Source organism: Myotis myotis, unplaced genomic scaffold (genome assembly GCF_014108235.1).
Source record: "Myotis myotis isolate mMyoMyo1 unplaced genomic scaffold, mMyoMyo1.p scaffold_m19_p_3, whole genome shotgun sequence".
NCBI classification, from domain to species: Eukaryota; Metazoa; Chordata; class Mammalia; order Chiroptera; family Vespertilionidae; genus Myotis; species Myotis myotis.
The window spans coordinates 92,235,198-92,252,139 of record NW_023416335.1 but is presented as its reverse complement, the minus strand read 5'-3'; the positions used below and the strand labels follow the sequence as shown (position 1 = coordinate 92,252,139).

The window sequence follows — 16,942 nt, the reverse complement described above, 5'->3', positions numbered from 1 at the left end:
GAATCTTGAGATGTTCCTACGTCACCGTAAAAGCAACTTTGTCTCTGTGTGAAAGAACTTTTTTAGTGGCAAGAATACAAGGAGAGGGGCAATATGGAATTATTAGTCATCACTTGATAGTCTTTAACATAGCAGTCCAAACCCTTTGAAATCTTTAAAGCTTATGTTAGGGATCTGGAATTGAAGAGAAGCTGGGAGAGTATACTTTCCAGCAGGTCAGGGAAGGAGAACAGTGCTGATCCAAGCCACAGGTTTGGAGAAACAAGAGTTAATACCGGGAGCCCTCAGAAAAACAAGAAGCTGACAGATGACCATTGTTACAAGTATAATAATAAATAGCTTGTTGTCCCAACTGTGGCACCATTGGAGGAGAGTGTATTGGGGATAAGGGCATGTTGGAATAGGCGTTTTGAAGACAGAACTAACCATTTCAATTGATAGTGGAGAGAAAAAATTGCAAGGTTAGGGTTAGTTTTCTTTGAAGCAATATGGTGGGATGGGTGCCTCTTTTCCACATTCCACATACTAATAATAGCTAATATGGAAATTTTAAAACACGTGATTTTAAGTTTATTAACAGATGTTTTTAAAATTAGTGAGTGAGCATTACAATGTAATCTATATGTTAATATTTATAGTAACAAAATGAAACTTTAAAATGTGTTTTTGTTCTAACTTTTCCTATATACTTTATTACATATGTACTTTTCAAATTCTGCTCATTTTTAAATTATAAAATAGTGGTTTTCTTGGTTAATCAAAGCTCTACATTTTCTACATATTTCTCATCTCCACTCATATTGGCTTTAGTTCTTTATGGTCAGTAAAACAAATGGACATACGAAATTTTACCAACTTTTCCTCTGAAAATTCACATTTGGACTGAGAATAAGCCCAAGAAAAGTTAAATCAAAGATTGTCTTATAACACTGAGTACATGATGTAGAGTTCACTGTATAGTTTTTTTACTTGGAAAATAGGGAGGAGGGGAGAAGGAGAGAGATAGAAACATCAGTGATGAGAGAATCCTTGGTCGGCTGCCTCCTGCACGCCCCCCACTGGGGATCAAGCCTGAAACCTGGGCATGTGCCCTGACCTGTGTCTTAGAAGATAACTTCTATTTACCTATATTTACTTGTGACCTCCTATTCCTTTCTTTTTGTTCTGAGAAAAATCCCTTATAATTTTACAGTGTTATCTACAGTTTTATCTACTTGCAAGTTATGTGCTATGTGCTTAGTTATTTTAAATTAAAGAATTTTACTGTTTAGCCTCTCTCTCCCTCTCCCTCTCCCTCTCCCTCTCCCTCTCCCTCTCCCTCTCCCTCTCCCTCTCCCTCTCCCTCTCCCCCTCCCCCTCTCTCTCGTTTTTTGTTAAAGTAGTACAAAATGTCAAAAATTAGAAGGAAAGTCACAGTGGAAAATACGAAGACCATATCTGAAAGCACATCCCGAAGACCCAGTGTCTTTGAGAGACTTGGACCCAGCACTGGCAGTACAGCAGAGGTGAGTTGTCACTTGTAGTCTCAGGGGTTCTCTTGCAATCCTTTTTTTAAAATACCAATTTTGTATAATAAAGGTGAACTGGTTGTAGGTATGCTGGTTCAGTACATTTTTTAAAAATGTGTTTTATTAAGAGACTTGAAAAGAGTGATAGGGTTTATGGGTTTGTTTGTGGGGGTTTTTTCTCTGATGTTTTATTATTTGGGGAGTAATGTATATCTCAGGTTAGCTGCAATTTTGATAGCATTTATTTTAATTTTCCACTAGCATCTTTTGTCCAGAAATAAATATGAAACTTACATAGTAATATCTGTCTCTTAGACACAGTGCCGTAACTGGCTGAAGACTGGCAACTGCCTCTATGGAAACACATGTAGATTCGTACATGGCCTTTCACCCCGTGGTAAAGGTTATAGCAGCAATTACAGAAGGTAAATTGAGAATTTTGAATTGTTCATATACAATTAGAAAACGGCTTTTATAGTTTATATAGTATAAAAATCTGAAATAAAACCATATATTTGATCAGATTTTCTATCTTGGTAGTAGTCTTGTTGATGTAATCAAAGATAGATAAGATCTTTTTAGTTTTAAATTCAAGGCTAATAAAATATTTGCTTTAAAGTTAACTTCTTTGTTCAATATTTACTTGTTTTGACAATAGATCTTTTTTATAATATATGTGTGGCTTACTTAACCCTCCCAATTATGTATTAAACTGCTGCTAAGACAGAATTTTATTGAAATTTAAATAGGATATAATTTTAGCTTTTTAAGATGTTCTAAATTTGAATCTTGATGACAAAAGATAATCTAATGCGAACTCTGAAGGTTAAAATGCATTTGCCAAATCCTTATCGCAGTGTATTAATGTAAATGAAAATATGTATTTATATAATGATAAATGGAGCTATTTTGAATATCATATGCCTTTAATAATGGCAGTACTAAATTAATCTTTCCTAATAAAGACCTTTTATTTTTCTTTGGTTTCCTTATGATGATTTTATTATGGTTGGTGTTTAAAGATGTAGTTTCTGTAAAGATTGTCACAAAAAGTTTAAACTTGATTGGTAAAGAAATAATTTATCTAGTTTTAAAATTGGGCGTACTGATTGCTTTGGCTATAGGAATAGTATAAAAATTGAACATTAGGATTTGGAGATTTTTTTTGTGTATATATAGGTTTTCAAGTTTAATTGCATTTAACATATTTTATTGATTTCAGAGAGGAAGGGAGAGGGAGAGAGAAACATCAGTGATGAGAGAAAATCATTGATTGGCTGCCTCCTGGGGATCGAGCCCACAGTCTGGGCATGTGCCCTTGACCAGAATTGAACCCCGGACCCTTTAGTCCACAGGCTGATGCTCTATCCACTGAGCCAAACTGGCTAGGGCTCCAGTTTACTTGAATTTAAAATTCAAACTTTCTGTTCACTTAAATGTTTTATATTTTCGTTTACTTGTGATGCTGAATATTGTCTTATTTGTGTTTAGATTGTCATTTGTCTTTTCTGTTAATGAGAGGAGATTAGTCTTCATAAGTTTAATTACCTGTATAAACACCTGGTAAACTATTTCAGTAATATTGTTTTGTTTATATTATTACTACACTTTTAATAATGCTTTAATTCATCTTTGAAATTTATTACTAACTGAAAAATTTTATACAGGAGACAGTTTTGAGGAAAATGGCAAAGAAATTTGTCTAAAGTGGAAAAAAATAGTATCATACTAGACTTAGCATAAAGGAATTTTTGTTATAATTTTGCTCTTTTGTGTATTTTTTCTCTTATCTGATAACTTGTATTTGTGTAATTTATTTGTAGGAGAGAAATATAGTCATAATGTGATTCAAAGAAGGAAAGAAAAGCAATGTATTTCAGATAATGCTTATTTAGTCAAAAGACGTTTAAGTCATTTATTGAGCATTCATGGTATATAGAGTACTCTGTTAGGTGCTGTTTAGGATAGAAACAGATTTACAATAAAATTTTGTTATATGCAGAAAACTAAGACAAAAATTTACATGTACATCATAATTATAATTGAAAGGATTTATGTACTGGTTTATAATAAGAATTCCATTTTTTAAATATATATATTTTTTATTGATTTCAGAGAAGAAGGGAGAGATAGAGATAGAAATATCAATGATGAGAGATAATCATTGATCGGCTGCCTCCTGCATGACCCCTACTGGGGAACGAGCCCACAACCTGGGCATGTGCCCTTGACCAGAATGGAACCTGGGACCCTTCAGTCGGCAGGCTGACACTTTCCACTGAGCCAAACCGGTTAGGGCTAAGGAGTTCCGTTTTAAGTTCAGCTTTAACTGTTAAAACATTTAATATAGATGTATAAAATAAACATGTAAATGTTAATTAGATCCTTTAAAGTGAGTTAACAAATTATTTCTTCACTGTGATTTGTATTAATGATTGATACATTAAAGGAATTGATATGATCGATCAACTGTTACTTGAAATAGATGTGAATATTTATGTGATTTGTATTTATCATTTGAAGGTATTATATATAATATTTTTTAATGGCTAAAGAGGGGCATATTCTTTAACTTATATTGCTTTCTTTTTTAAATGTTCTGGGAATATTCTTTAAACGCAGTATGTTTTCTATCTGTTTTGTTTTTCTTACTTAGTAATGGTGTGAAATAACTGAACAGCCATTTATCAAATTTCCAATTTAAATTATAAAGCCTTACCAGTGTTGAATATAAATGTGGGTATTTTTTTTTAAATCCAGAGCAGAATATAAAATCACTGTCTAAAATATTGCTATGAATCATTTCTTTTTATTATGAAATAATTTTAAATTTAAGAAAAGTTATAAGAATTACACAAAACTTCTCTATTTAACTTTGATTCTTAAGAGGCATAAAGTATTTTCTCAGTTGTTGATGTTGCATCCAACTAAATACATGTGTAGATGATTATACTCTTGCTTTTAGATTAATTTTGCAGTGCCATGGCTTAAAACTTTATCTTCCTACTTTTTTGTTTTCAAATATAACTAATACAGGGTGGGGCAAAAGTAGGTTTATGGTTGTGAGTACTCAAAACACAAAGTTTACTCTTATTATTTATTAGTTATTGTATTTTCCATATGAACAACTGAACTTACTTTTGTTACACCTTGTATATTTATGTGATTAAATTGCTAATTACTAATTGTTTTTTTCTCAGCTCAGACATAGTTTCTTATTCATGTTACCAGTACCTGCCCCCCCATGGAATTTTAAAGTATACATTGGATTGGTATTGGGAGAAAATTTGCTAAATGATGCTCATATTATTTATGTTAATATTAAACTGAAACAAATTAATTATTTTTTCTGAAATTTAGGAGCCATGGGCAGTTAGAAAAATTATATTGAGATTTTTGAGTTTATTTCTGCAAATATATTCTTATAAAATGATATATAAATATAGATTTTTTGCTGTTTTGTTTTTGTTTCGTTTTTAAAGATCACCAGAAAGACCTACAGGGGATCTTAGAGAAAGAATGAAGAACAAGCGCCAAGATATGGATACTGAATCTCAGAAACGAACTACAGAGGAGTCATCCTCACCTGTTAGGGTAGGAATAAATGTCCCAAAGTAAAGTTAAATTTCAGTAGGGACCTATTATTTATCTTCTATTTTAAATATTATCTTGTGTGGTAAATATATGGTAAATGTGTATTATTGCATTACAGTGTTCTGTATAGATAATGTAATTTAGAGAATAAAAGTCCTCCGGCAAAACTCATAATTCTGATTGCTTCACTTCTTGGTGGTAGTTAAGGTGAAGAAAATTCATTGGTAGAGCTCAAGCTGAACTTCTTAAGGTTTCTTTACCTTGGTAGGGGTCATGAATATCTAAACATATTCTTAAAGTTTTCAGAGTTCAAGCCAACCATCATATTCTGCCTTCTTCCAAGAATGAAAAGGCTTAAAATAGAACACTTAAAACAATGAAAGTAAGACATGGTGGTAACGGAAACTGAACTAGAAAATTTAGGTAAAGTAAAGCTCATGTGACCACAAAATTTAGTGATGAATTCCTGGCAGTTAAGCTAAAGAGAAACACAGTTTATGATGTAGTAATTGGATAGAAGGACACAGGCATTTGCTAGGAATGGAAGTCTTTTCCAGAGCTTCCCCCACGCCCCCCCAAGAAATGTAACATTTATTGAGATATAATTCAAACTAGAGGCCCGGTGCATGAAATTCGTGCACCAGGGGAGGGGGATGGCCCTCAGCCCGGCCTGCAATGACACCAGCGTCCCTCCGCGCAGCTGGGGTCCCTTCCCTCCCTCCACGTGGCTGGGACGCGGACGCTGGGATCACGTTGCCAGGGTGACACCGCCAGGGTGCCGCCATCTTTGTCACAGAGTGATAGTCAATTTACATATTACTCTTTTATTAGATAGGCTACTGTACCATTCACCCATTTAAAGTATACACTTTGGTGATTTTTCGTATATTCACAGTCATCCAACCATCACCACCATCAATTTTAGAACATTTTCATCACTTCCAAAAGAAACCCCATGTCTTTTAACAGTCATCTTCTTATCACTCCAACTTACCTGAAACCCTAGGTAACCACTATTTGACTTACTATTACTGCAGATTTGCCTGTTTCAGATATTTCATACAATAATGCAGCCATACAATATTTTTTTTTGTGATTAGCTTCTTTCACTTAGCATAGTGTTTTCAAGGTTCATGAAAGATTATAGGGTGTATTTGTATTTTATTCCGTGTTTTTGCCAAATAATATTCCATTGTATTAACATATCACATTTTGTTCATTCATCAGTTGATGATCATTTGGGTTGTTTCCACTTTCTGACTATTATGAATAATGCTGTTATGAATTATGAACATTCATATACAAGTTTTTGAGTAGACATATTTTTCATTTCTCTTGGGTTTACTAGTATATCTAGAAGTAGAATTGCTGTATCATGGCTTAAACCTTTTTTAACCTCTGTGTTTAACCTTTGGAGGAGCTGCTTGGTTGTTTTCCAAAGCAGCTGTACCATTTTACATTCTTGCCAACAGTGTACAAGTTTTCCAATTCTGTACATCTTTGCCAATAGTTGTTATCTAACTTTTTGATTATAGCCATCTTAAATGGGTGTGAAGTGGTAATCTCATTGTAGTTTTGATTTGCATTTTCCTGATGGCTAAATAATGTTGATTATCTTTTCATGGGCTTATTGGCCATTTGTATATCTTGTTTGGAGAAATATCTATTTAGATCTTTCACCCATTTTTTTTTTTATTGTCTATTGTTGATTTATAACAGTTCTTTATTTTGGATATAAGTTTCTTATATATATGATTTGCAAAAACTTCTTTCATACTATGGGTTGTCTTCATGTTTTTGATGGTATCCTTTAAAGCACAAATGTTTTTAATTTAGTGAAATCCAATTTATTTAAATATTTGTTGTCTAGGTGTCATTTAAGAAACCATTGTCTAATTCAAGGTCACAAAGATTAATGCCTATGTTTTCTTCAAAGAATATTAGAGTTTTAGCTCTTACATTTAAATTTTTAATCTATTTTTAGTTACTTATTATTTATAGTACTAGAGGCCCAGTGCAAAAATTCATGCATGGGTAGGGTCCCTAGCAGCTGCCAGCTACCGGCGGGGGCCTCCCTTCCCCAGCTGCCAGCCGGGGCCTTCCTTTGTTCTGCGCTGCCCCCTGGCGCACGTCACAGCAAGCGATCGAACTCCCGAGGGGACACTGCATATTACGCTCTTCTATTATTATGTACTAGAGGCCTGATGCACGAAAATTCATGGACTCAGGGGGTCCCTCAGCCCGGCCTGCGCCCTCATGCAGTCCGGGACTGCGTGAGGGATGTCCACCTGCTGGCTTAGGCCCGCTCCCTGGGAGATCAGGCCTAAGCTGGCAGTCAGACATCCCTTTGGCAGCCCGGGAGCCCTTGGGGGATGTCCGATTGATGGTGCGGGGCGCGGGCCTAAGCCGCAGTCGGACATCCTTAGCACTGTGGAGGAGGTGGGAGAGGCTTCCGCCACCACCACTGCATTCGCAGCCATCCATCCGCCCGACTTGTGGCTAAGCGGAGCTCCCCCTATAGGAGCGCACTGACCACCAGGGAGCAACTCCTGTGTTGAGGATCTGCCCCTGGTGGTCAGTGCGCATCATAGCAACCAGTCGTTCCCGATGGTCCTGCCGTTCGGGTCAATTTGCATATTACCCTTTTATTATAAAAGACTAGAGGCCCGGTGCACAAAAATTTGTGCACTCGGGGGGGGGGGGTCCCTCGGCCTGGCCCGTGCCCTCTCGCAGTCTGGGACTACTTGGGGAATGACCACCTGCTGGCTTGGGCCTGTTCCCCCAGGGATTGGGCCTAAGATGGCAATCAGACATCCCTCTGGCAGGCTGGCAGCCCTCAGGGGATGTCCACTTGCCAGCGGGGAGCAGACCTAAGCTGCAGTCAGACATCCTTAGAGCTGCTGAGGAGGCAGGAGAGGCTCCCACCACCACCGCTGTACTGGCAGCCATCAGCCTGGCTTGTGCCTGAGCAGAGCTCCTCCATGTGGGAGCTCACTGACCACTAGAGGGCAGCTCCTGCATTGAGCGTCTGCCCCCTGGTGGTCAGTGTGTGTCCTAGTGACCAGTCATTCCCAGTCTTTCTGCTGTTAGGGTCAGTTTGCATATGACCCTGTTACTATATAGGATAGAGGCCTGGTGCACGGGTGGGGGCCGGCTGATTTGCCTTGAAGGGTGTCCCGGATCAGGGTGGGGGGTCCCGCTTGGTTGCCTGGCTGGCCTGAGTGAGGGGCTGATGGCTGTTTGCAGCTGGTCACACCCCCTTCAGGGTGGGGATCCCCACTGGGGTGCCTGGCCAGCCTCGATGAGGTGCTGATGACTGTTTTCAGATTGGCCACATCCCCTTTAGGGTGGGGGTCCCCACTGGGGTGCCTGGCCAGCCTGAATGAGGGGATTATGGCTGTTTTCAGGCTGGTCACACCCCCTTCAGGGTGGGGGTCCCCACTGGGGTGCCTGGCCAGCCTCGATGAGGTGCTGATGACTGTTTTCAGATTGGCCACACCCCCTTTAGGGTGGGGGTCCCCACTGGGGTGCCTGGCCAGCCTGAATGAGGGGATTATGGCTGTTTTCAGGCTGGTCACACCCCCTTTAGGGTGGGGGTCCCCACTGGGGTGCCCGGCCAGTATGGGTGAGGGGCTGAGGGCCGTTTTCAGGCTGGCAGATGACTGAAGCTCCCAGCCTCTCCTTTTTTTTTTTATTCTGGGATTTAGTTAGCTTCTATAATTGAAACATTGTTGCCATTACTGGTGCTCCCAGCTCTGAGGCCGTGGCTGGCTGAAAGCAGGTATCTGGGGTTTGTTTAGCTTCTATAATTGAAACTTTGTTGCTTTTCAAGCTGTTGTTTTCGGAGCTCAGAGCTGGGCTGCGGCAGGCGGGGAACCTTGGCTTCCTCCATCATTGGAGCAAGCAAACCTCATGTTCGCTTCAGCTGCGTGGCTGCCAGTCGCCATCTTTGTTGGCAGTTAATTTGCATATCGCCCTGATTAGCCAATGGGTAGCGTAGCGGAGGTACGGTTAATTACCCTTTTTGTCTTTTACTAGATAGGATAGTATTAGGTAAGGATCCAACCTCATTTTTTGCATGTGGATATCTAGTTGTCTCATTATAGTCTTTGTATGAAAGTTATTGAATACTATAAGCAGCAACCTCTTTAATAATTTAAAACCTAAAGAAGCTTTCCTATGGCTATTTTTGGATCCTTGATAAAAAAAAAAAGCTGTGTCACAGTTTTACTTACAGTTTGCAGAGACCTATTTTTGGGTCTTAAAGTAATGCAGTTTTCTGTATGTCTCTTTCTAGCATCTAATATGGTAGATACATAATATTGTTTTAGATACCTCAAGTAGTTCTTAGGTGGAGGTGTGTATCAAAATTTTTTTGGAGGAGAGATGGTCTTTTTAAAAATACATGTAAAAAATACACATGTATATACTCTACTCCTGTTCTACTGAATTTTAATTTCTGGGTAGGGGCTGAGCATGTGAATTGCATTTTGAAATAATCTGTTGATTCAGAATAATGAATGGACTTTGTTGTTTGCTGGTAAATATTTAACAGTTACTCAGGGAAAAAAGAGAAAGCCATGCTTTGTAGGATTTGCTAGTTTCTTTGGTGTAAATACTCCTATCATGGTCAATTTCAAGCTACCAAAGTATTGTCACTGAATAAAAAGCTGGGAAAAGATACTATTTCCTACAATTCTATATTATTCTCACACACGAACATACATACGTACATACATACATACATACATAAATATAATAAGTGTAATTAACCACAAAGTAAAATGTGCTGAATATTTAGTTTGGAGTAATTGTTAACTTTGTCATATTATTTGTTTAATTTTTACTTTATATAATTTAATTCTTAATCATAGTTTTGTTTAACAATGACTTGTACAGTTCTTGAAATTTTAACAGTTGGGCCTGGCTGGTGTGGCTTAGTGATTGAGTGTCAACCCATGAACCAAAAGTCACCATTTTGATTCCCAGTAAGGGCACATGCCTGGGTTTTGGGCTGGATCCCCAGTTGGGGGCATGTAGGAGGTAGCTGATCTAGTATTCTCTCTCATCATTGGTATTTCTATGAATGTGCAAAACTAATTGAGGCATTTAATGTAAGATTCAAGGATGTGAAAAGTAAATGGAATTGAACATCTTTGCTACACTGTTCAATGTTGAACCAGCTGATATGCCTAATAACCTACAACACGAAATCATTCAACTGAACTGAAAGCCACATACAACAACCTCCCACTGCTTGTGTTCTATAAATGTTACATAAAAATGATGAATTACCCACTTTGAGAAAGCATGCATTGAAATATGCATCTGTGTGTGAACAACTTATTGCTGAGAGCCATTCTTTTCAAAACTTACCATCACAAAGAGTCAACTGTGCTCCATGGAAAAGCAGTTGCAAGTAGCAACATCATCACTACCAGTTAACATCACACGCCTTACCAAAGAGAAGCAGTTCCAGCCATCACATTAGGGATGAGTTAATTAAGTGTTTGACCAAATATAGCAGGCTAATTTTTAAGTTGATAATTTTGTATGGCCTGCAAATGATGTTATAAAAATACAAATGGACTTTGGCAGAAAGAAGGTTCCCCATCCCTGCTTTAAGCAATAGGCAAACATGATTTCTATAAAAGTGTAAGTCTTAATTCCTCTTTCATCATTATTATGAATTATATACTCTGAGGTTCCTTCCACCCATTACAATAAAACTGGATCCTGGATAAGAGACAGCAAGTACATTTTTAATGCAGTGCTGCTTTCTGAAGAACGCAAAAGAGCAGCAAAAACAAGGAAGCAAAAACAATTAAAATCAAGGATTGAGCAACAAATCTGAAAGCTGATGATGGCCTTGAAATTTTTACAAATATTAGAGCTGGTTTACAAATATTAGAGCCTTATTGAGGAGAGAATTGGTGAACTGCAAGGTGGAACTGAAAAATTTATCCTGAATGCTGCACATAGAGACAGGGGTATAGAAAATATTGAAGAAGTTAAAAAATGTGGGGAAAACACTTAGAAAATCTAATGTACATCTACTTGGAATCCCAGGAAAATTAGAATGTGAGAATTACAGCATTTAAAAGAAGTAATGACTAGGAATTTTCCATAATTGATGAGATATAAATCTACAGATACAGAAAGAACAATACATGTCAAGTAGAGTATTATATTGAAACTGCAAAACTCCAGAAACAGACAAAATACTACAAACACCCCAAGAAAAAAAGGCAAATCTTCCTACAAAGGAGCAGCAGAAGGACAGAACGACAATGGAAGCCAAAACACAGTGGAATAATAATCTCAAAGTGTTGAGATAAGTCCTTAAACCTATAGTTATATACCTAGCAATCGGTTTTTCAGGGAGATATAATAAAGAGGTGTTCAGATAAAATGAAAGTGCTGATTACTAGGAGACCTTCACTAAATAGGAATGTGTAAAAGGATATATACATCAGGAAGATGTTTCTTCTGAAATGTAAAGGTGAAATGTTTACCAGGTTGGAAAAGTCTGTTTTGTTATGATCAATGCAGTTATCAAAAATGTAGCATAGTACTTTGAGAAGGTGAAGTATAGTATCAAAGGTGTAGTGTAAATTGCTTTACATTCCTCAGAACCCATTCTATCACCTTTTCATTTTGTACCTGCACTATGGTTTGGGGAAATTGACCCAAAGATAACAGCTGGGCCTTGATTAATGCAATCTAGTCATAATAATCCCATTCTCCTTGCTGCTAATTCATTCAGCAATCAAGCGCATGGCTATTATCTTGCTATCAATTATTGATTCAGATGTGGCCAGAAGGAAAGAATTCTTATGTTGTAGAAGGCGAGAGGCACCCTGGGGAAACCTAAATTGGTTGGTTGTTATTATAGTAAAAGAAATATGCCTTAATGTGAAGTGAAAACTAGGAATAGTAATCTGTGGGAAAGGAAAAAAACAATAAGAAATTTTGGTTTCTAAGGAAAGTTAGGCATAGACTTATTTGTCAGCAAAGTCTGATCTTAATTGGCATAAAACTATTGTTTTAACCAAATGGGTGTAGTTTATTTTGCTGCAAATATTATTAGCAAGTTTGATCACAGGTTGTTGTTCCAGAATCTACTGTCAGTGTTACTTAATATATTTAGAAATCCAAGTAAATTCTGAATTCTTAAAATACCTCCTTCCAAGAGCACTGGTTAAAATGTGTGTGTTTTTTTAACAAATATTTTAACATGTACATGTTGCAGGGTGACTAATTTATAACATATAAATTAAATGGTTGCACTTTCAATTAATGTTTGCACTTATGAGAAGAGGACAAGCCATTCTGTTCAAGAAATACAGGAAGGTGAAAGAACAGACTATGCTGTACTACATGGGACAAGTAATATCAGACCCTATTTATTAGAATATCAGAGAAGGGGGGAAATAACTTCATTTGACAGTAACATGCCTAAACAAGTTATATACTGGTGAAGTGGAGAAATGAGGATATACAGTTTTGTTTTGTTTTTTACTGATCTTAGCCTCCTTAATAAGTGTTATCAAAATAATTTTCTAGTCCAGCCAGTTATTTCTTATAAGGTTAAATGTATACTTGCCCAGCCAATGTGGTTCAGTGGATTGAGCATTGTCCCATGCACCAAGAGGTCACTGGTTCGATTCCTGGTCAGGGCACATGCCTGGGTTTCGGGCTCAGTCCTCAGTAGGGGTCTTCCAGGAGGCAGCTAATTGATGTTTCTCTCTCATCGATGTTTCTCTTTCCCTCCTCCTTCCCTCTGATTCTCTAAAATAATTTTCTATATTATGATCTAGGTGGGATATTGACAAAAGTATTAGAATAAAACATATTTCCTAATTTGAAATTTCTCCAAATATTGAAGACTGCATTCAGTCTTTAGTACTTACTGAATATATATGGTCTTATGGAATAGTATCAGAGTTATATTGAAAAAACAATAGAAAAGTCAATATTATATCATTTTAATATATATAAATTGTTATTCATGAAATTTAATGAGATTACATTTCTGGTTCTAAATCTGTTTTAAAAATATCCTATATAATAAAAGAGAAACATGTAAATTGACCGTCCCTCTGCTACACTCACCAGCCAATCAGGCATGAGTATGCAAATTAACCTGACAAAGATGGCGGGTCAATTTGCATGCGCAGGTGCCAAGTGCCTTGAGAGGCGACGGCGGCCGCGGGCTCCCGGGACCATCACTGGCCCCGAGAGGTGAGGCTGGCCATGACTAGCCATGCCCACAGGCTCCTGGGACCTTTGCCGGTGGAGAGCAGAGCAGGAGAGTGGGAGGTTTGGAGGACTTGGCAGAGCAGGAGGCTGCTGGACATAGAGCAGAGTGAGAGAGAGGGCGGCTTAGAGGGCGTGGCTCCCTCTGTCACCCCAGCTTCCTCATTACAACTGGAAACTGACAGCAGGGAGGAGGAAGTCCCACCCCCACAGAATCAGCCGTTGGTCAAACAGCTCTCAGCGGTCTGACAGCCAGGACTCTTATTCACCTGCATCTCAGACCATGACAGAAAAGAGGTAGGACTATGTTTAAAGAACAACTATTGATACAACATAGCTCTGCAGCTGAAAGATGCCGCCTTACTGACAGAAAATGTCTGAAGAGCAACGTGCATCTGATCTTGAAAGAAGGCAGCGCCTCTGACAGAATGTATCTGAAGACCAGCTGTTGCAGAGGCCCTGAAACTATGGCCCGCGGGCCACATGCGGCCCACCGAAAACATTTATCCGGCCCGCCGGGTGTTTTTGCCGCCGCTGCCTGTTGCTTAGCAGCCGACTTGTCCTGGGACCGCAGTGCGCATGTGTGGAATGTGCGCCACACTCTCCGACTCCCCTCCATCTCTCTGTCTCTCAACTCCTCCTCTCAGTCTTGGGTGTGATTGGACGAATCACCAGCTTGCCTGTGCTGAGCCGGCTGCTGCCTGAGGACTGAGGTAAGAACAAGTTAGGGGAGAACCAAGATGGCGGCATAGGTTAACGCCGGAGTTTGCTGCTTTGAACAACTACTTCAAAAGTGAAACCAAAAAACGGAAGGGACATCACCCAGAACCACAGGAACGCTGGCTGAGTGGAAGTCCTACAACTAGGAGGAAAGAGAAACGCATACGGACACTCAGAGGAGGCACAGTGCTGAAGTCAAATTCTGAGGTGCGGAGTGCGCGGAGCGGGCTGGCGGCGGAGGGCGCGGTTGGCGTTTTCAATCGGGAGGGAGTCGCAGAATCTGAGCTCCAGATCCGGGCGAGTCTTTAGGGACCCAGACTCAAACGGGAGAAGCGGGACTGTCTGGCTTCGGTCAGAGCGAGTGCAGCTTTCTCTCTGAGCTTTGCAGCGGGTGCTGGGACTCAGAGAGGCAGAGCCCCTGGGGACAGGACTGAGAGCCGCCATAACTGCTCTCTCCAGCCCACCCTGTTGATCCTGTTCGACCCGCCCCGCCCAAGCCCTGCACAGAGGCATTTGCCGGATAGCCTCAGGCAAAGGCTAGATTAGCACCTCCCTAGAGGACAGAAGTTCTCTCACTGCTGACACAGCTGATTCTCATAGCCACTTGGCCTGGAGGTCAAACCCTCCCTGGAATTAGCTACAACAATCAAGATTTAACTATAAGACTGCGAACAAAGACCACTAGGGGGTGCACCAAGGAAGCATAACAAAATGCGGAGACAAAGAAACAGGACAAAATTGTCAATGGAAGATATAGAGTTCAGAACCACACTTTTAAGGTCTCTCAAGAACTGTTTAGAAGCCGCCGATAAACTTAATGAGATCTACAAGAAAACTAATGAGACCCTCGATCTTATATTGGGGAACCAACTAGAAATTAAGCATACACGGACTGAAATAACGAATATTATACAGACTCCCGACAGCAGACCAGAGGAGCGCAAGAATCAAGTCAATGATTTGAAATGCGAGGAAGCAAAAAACACCCAACCGGAAAAGCAAAATGAAAAAAGAATACAAAAATGCGAGGATAGTGTAAGGAGCCTCTGGGACAGCTTCAAGCGTACCAACATCAGAATTATAGGGGTGCCAGAAGATGAGAGAGAGCAAGATATTGAAAACCTATTTGAAGAAATAATGACAGAAAACTTCCCCCACCTGGTGAAAGAAATGGACTTACAGGTCCAAGAAGCGCGGAGAACCCCAAACAAAAGGAATCCAAAGAGGACCACACCAAGACACATCATAATTAAAATGCCAAGAGCAAAAGATAAAGAGAGAATCTTAAAAACAGCAAGAGAAAGAAACTCAGTTACCTACAAGGGAATACCCATACGACTGTCAGCTGATTTCTCAACAGAAACTTTGCAGGCCAGAAGGGAATGGCAAGAAATATTCAAAGTGATGAATACCAAGAACCTACAACCAAGATTACTTTATCCAGCAAAGCTATCATTCAGAATTGAAGGTCAGATAAAGAGCTTCACAGATAAGGAAAAGCTAAAGGAGTTCATCACCACCAAACCAGGATTATATGAAATGCTGAAAGGTATCCTTTAAGAAGAGGAAGAGGAAGAAAAAGGTAAAGATACAAATTATGAACAACAAATATGCATCTATCAACAAGTGAATCTAAGAATCAAGTGAATAAATAATCTGATGAACAGAATGAACTGTTGATTATAATAGAATCAGGGACATAGAAAGGGAATGGACTGACTATTCTTGGTGGGGAAAGGGGTGTGGGAGATGCGGGAAGAAACTGGACAAAAATCGTGCACCTATGGATGAGGACAGTGGGTGGGGAGTGAGGGCAGAGGGTGGGGCGGGAACTGGGAGGAGGGGAGTTATGGGGGGGAAAAAAAAAGGAACAAATGTAATAATCTGAACAATAAAGATTTAATTAAAAAAAAATAAATAAAAGTATCAAAAAAAAAAAGAACAAGTTAGGATTTATTTTTTTTTGAAGTTAGGAGGTCTATTTTTTTTTTATTTTGCAGTTAGTAGGGCCTTTTTTTTGAAGTTAGGAGAGCCTTTTTTTTTCGAAGTTTTGTTTTTTTACTTCAAAATTAGATATGTGTAGTGTGCATAGGAATTTGTTCATAGTTTTTTTTTAAACTATAGTCCGGCCCTCCAACAGTCTGAGGGACAATGAACTGGCCCCCTGTTTAAACATTTGAGAACCCCTGAGCTATTGGAAAAACGTCGCTCTAATGTTGAAAAACACCAGCGTCATTGACAGAAAATGCCTAAAGACCAACGTGCCTTTGAAGTTGAAAGAAGGTGGTGGTGACGACAGAATATGTTGAAAGAACAGTCATCAACACATGCTACCAATACTGGTAGGAACTGCCTTCTCAGCGAAAATGGAGTACATGAGGATGCAATTCTCGAACATAGTTGTGGTGGAATGACTGTTCGATGTGAATTTTGCCTATCACTAAATTTCTCTGATGAAAAACCATGCTATGGGAAATTTACTCGATGTTGTAGCAAAGCGAAAGTCTGTCCAAATGATATACGTTTTCCAGATTACCCGGCATATTTAAAAAGATTAATGACAAACGAAGATTCTGACAGCAAAAATTTCATGGAAAATATTCGTTTCATAAATAGTTCTTTTGCTTTTGCTTCCATGGGTGCAAATATTGCATCGCCATCAGGATATGGGCCATACTGTTTTAGAATACACAGACAAGTTTATCACCATACTGGAACTTTACATCCTTCGGATGGTGTTTCTCGGAAGTTTGCTCAACTTTATATTTTGGATATAGCTGAAGCTACAAGTAAAAGGTTAGCAATGCCAGAAAACCAGGGCTGCTCAGAAAGACTCATGATCAACATCAACAACCTCATGC

At 39.0% G+C, this 16,942-nt stretch overlaps 1 protein-coding gene across 3 annotated transcripts in view; it reads left to right on the top strand.

The window, feature by feature from the left end:
* Window positions 1–16,942, top strand: part of ZC3H13 (zinc finger CCCH-type containing 13) — a 126,545-nt gene that overhangs the window by 3,701 nt on the left and 105,902 nt on the right. Inside the window, exons 2-4 of one of the 3 annotated variants that reach the window (XM_036296833.1) lie at window positions 1,380–1,505; window positions 1,824–1,933; window positions 4,991–5,102. The exons of 1 other annotated variant lie outside the window; for it this stretch is intronic. In XM_036296833.1, coding sequence (XP_036152726.1) covers window positions 1,389–1,505; window positions 1,824–1,933; window positions 4,991–5,102 — 339 coding nt within the window. In that variant the 5' untranslated portion in view covers window positions 1,380–1,388. The remainder of the gene's footprint in view (window positions 1–1,379; window positions 1,506–1,823; window positions 1,934–4,990; window positions 5,103–16,942) is intronic. One more of the 3 variants, XM_036296834.1, reaches the window with a different exon arrangement.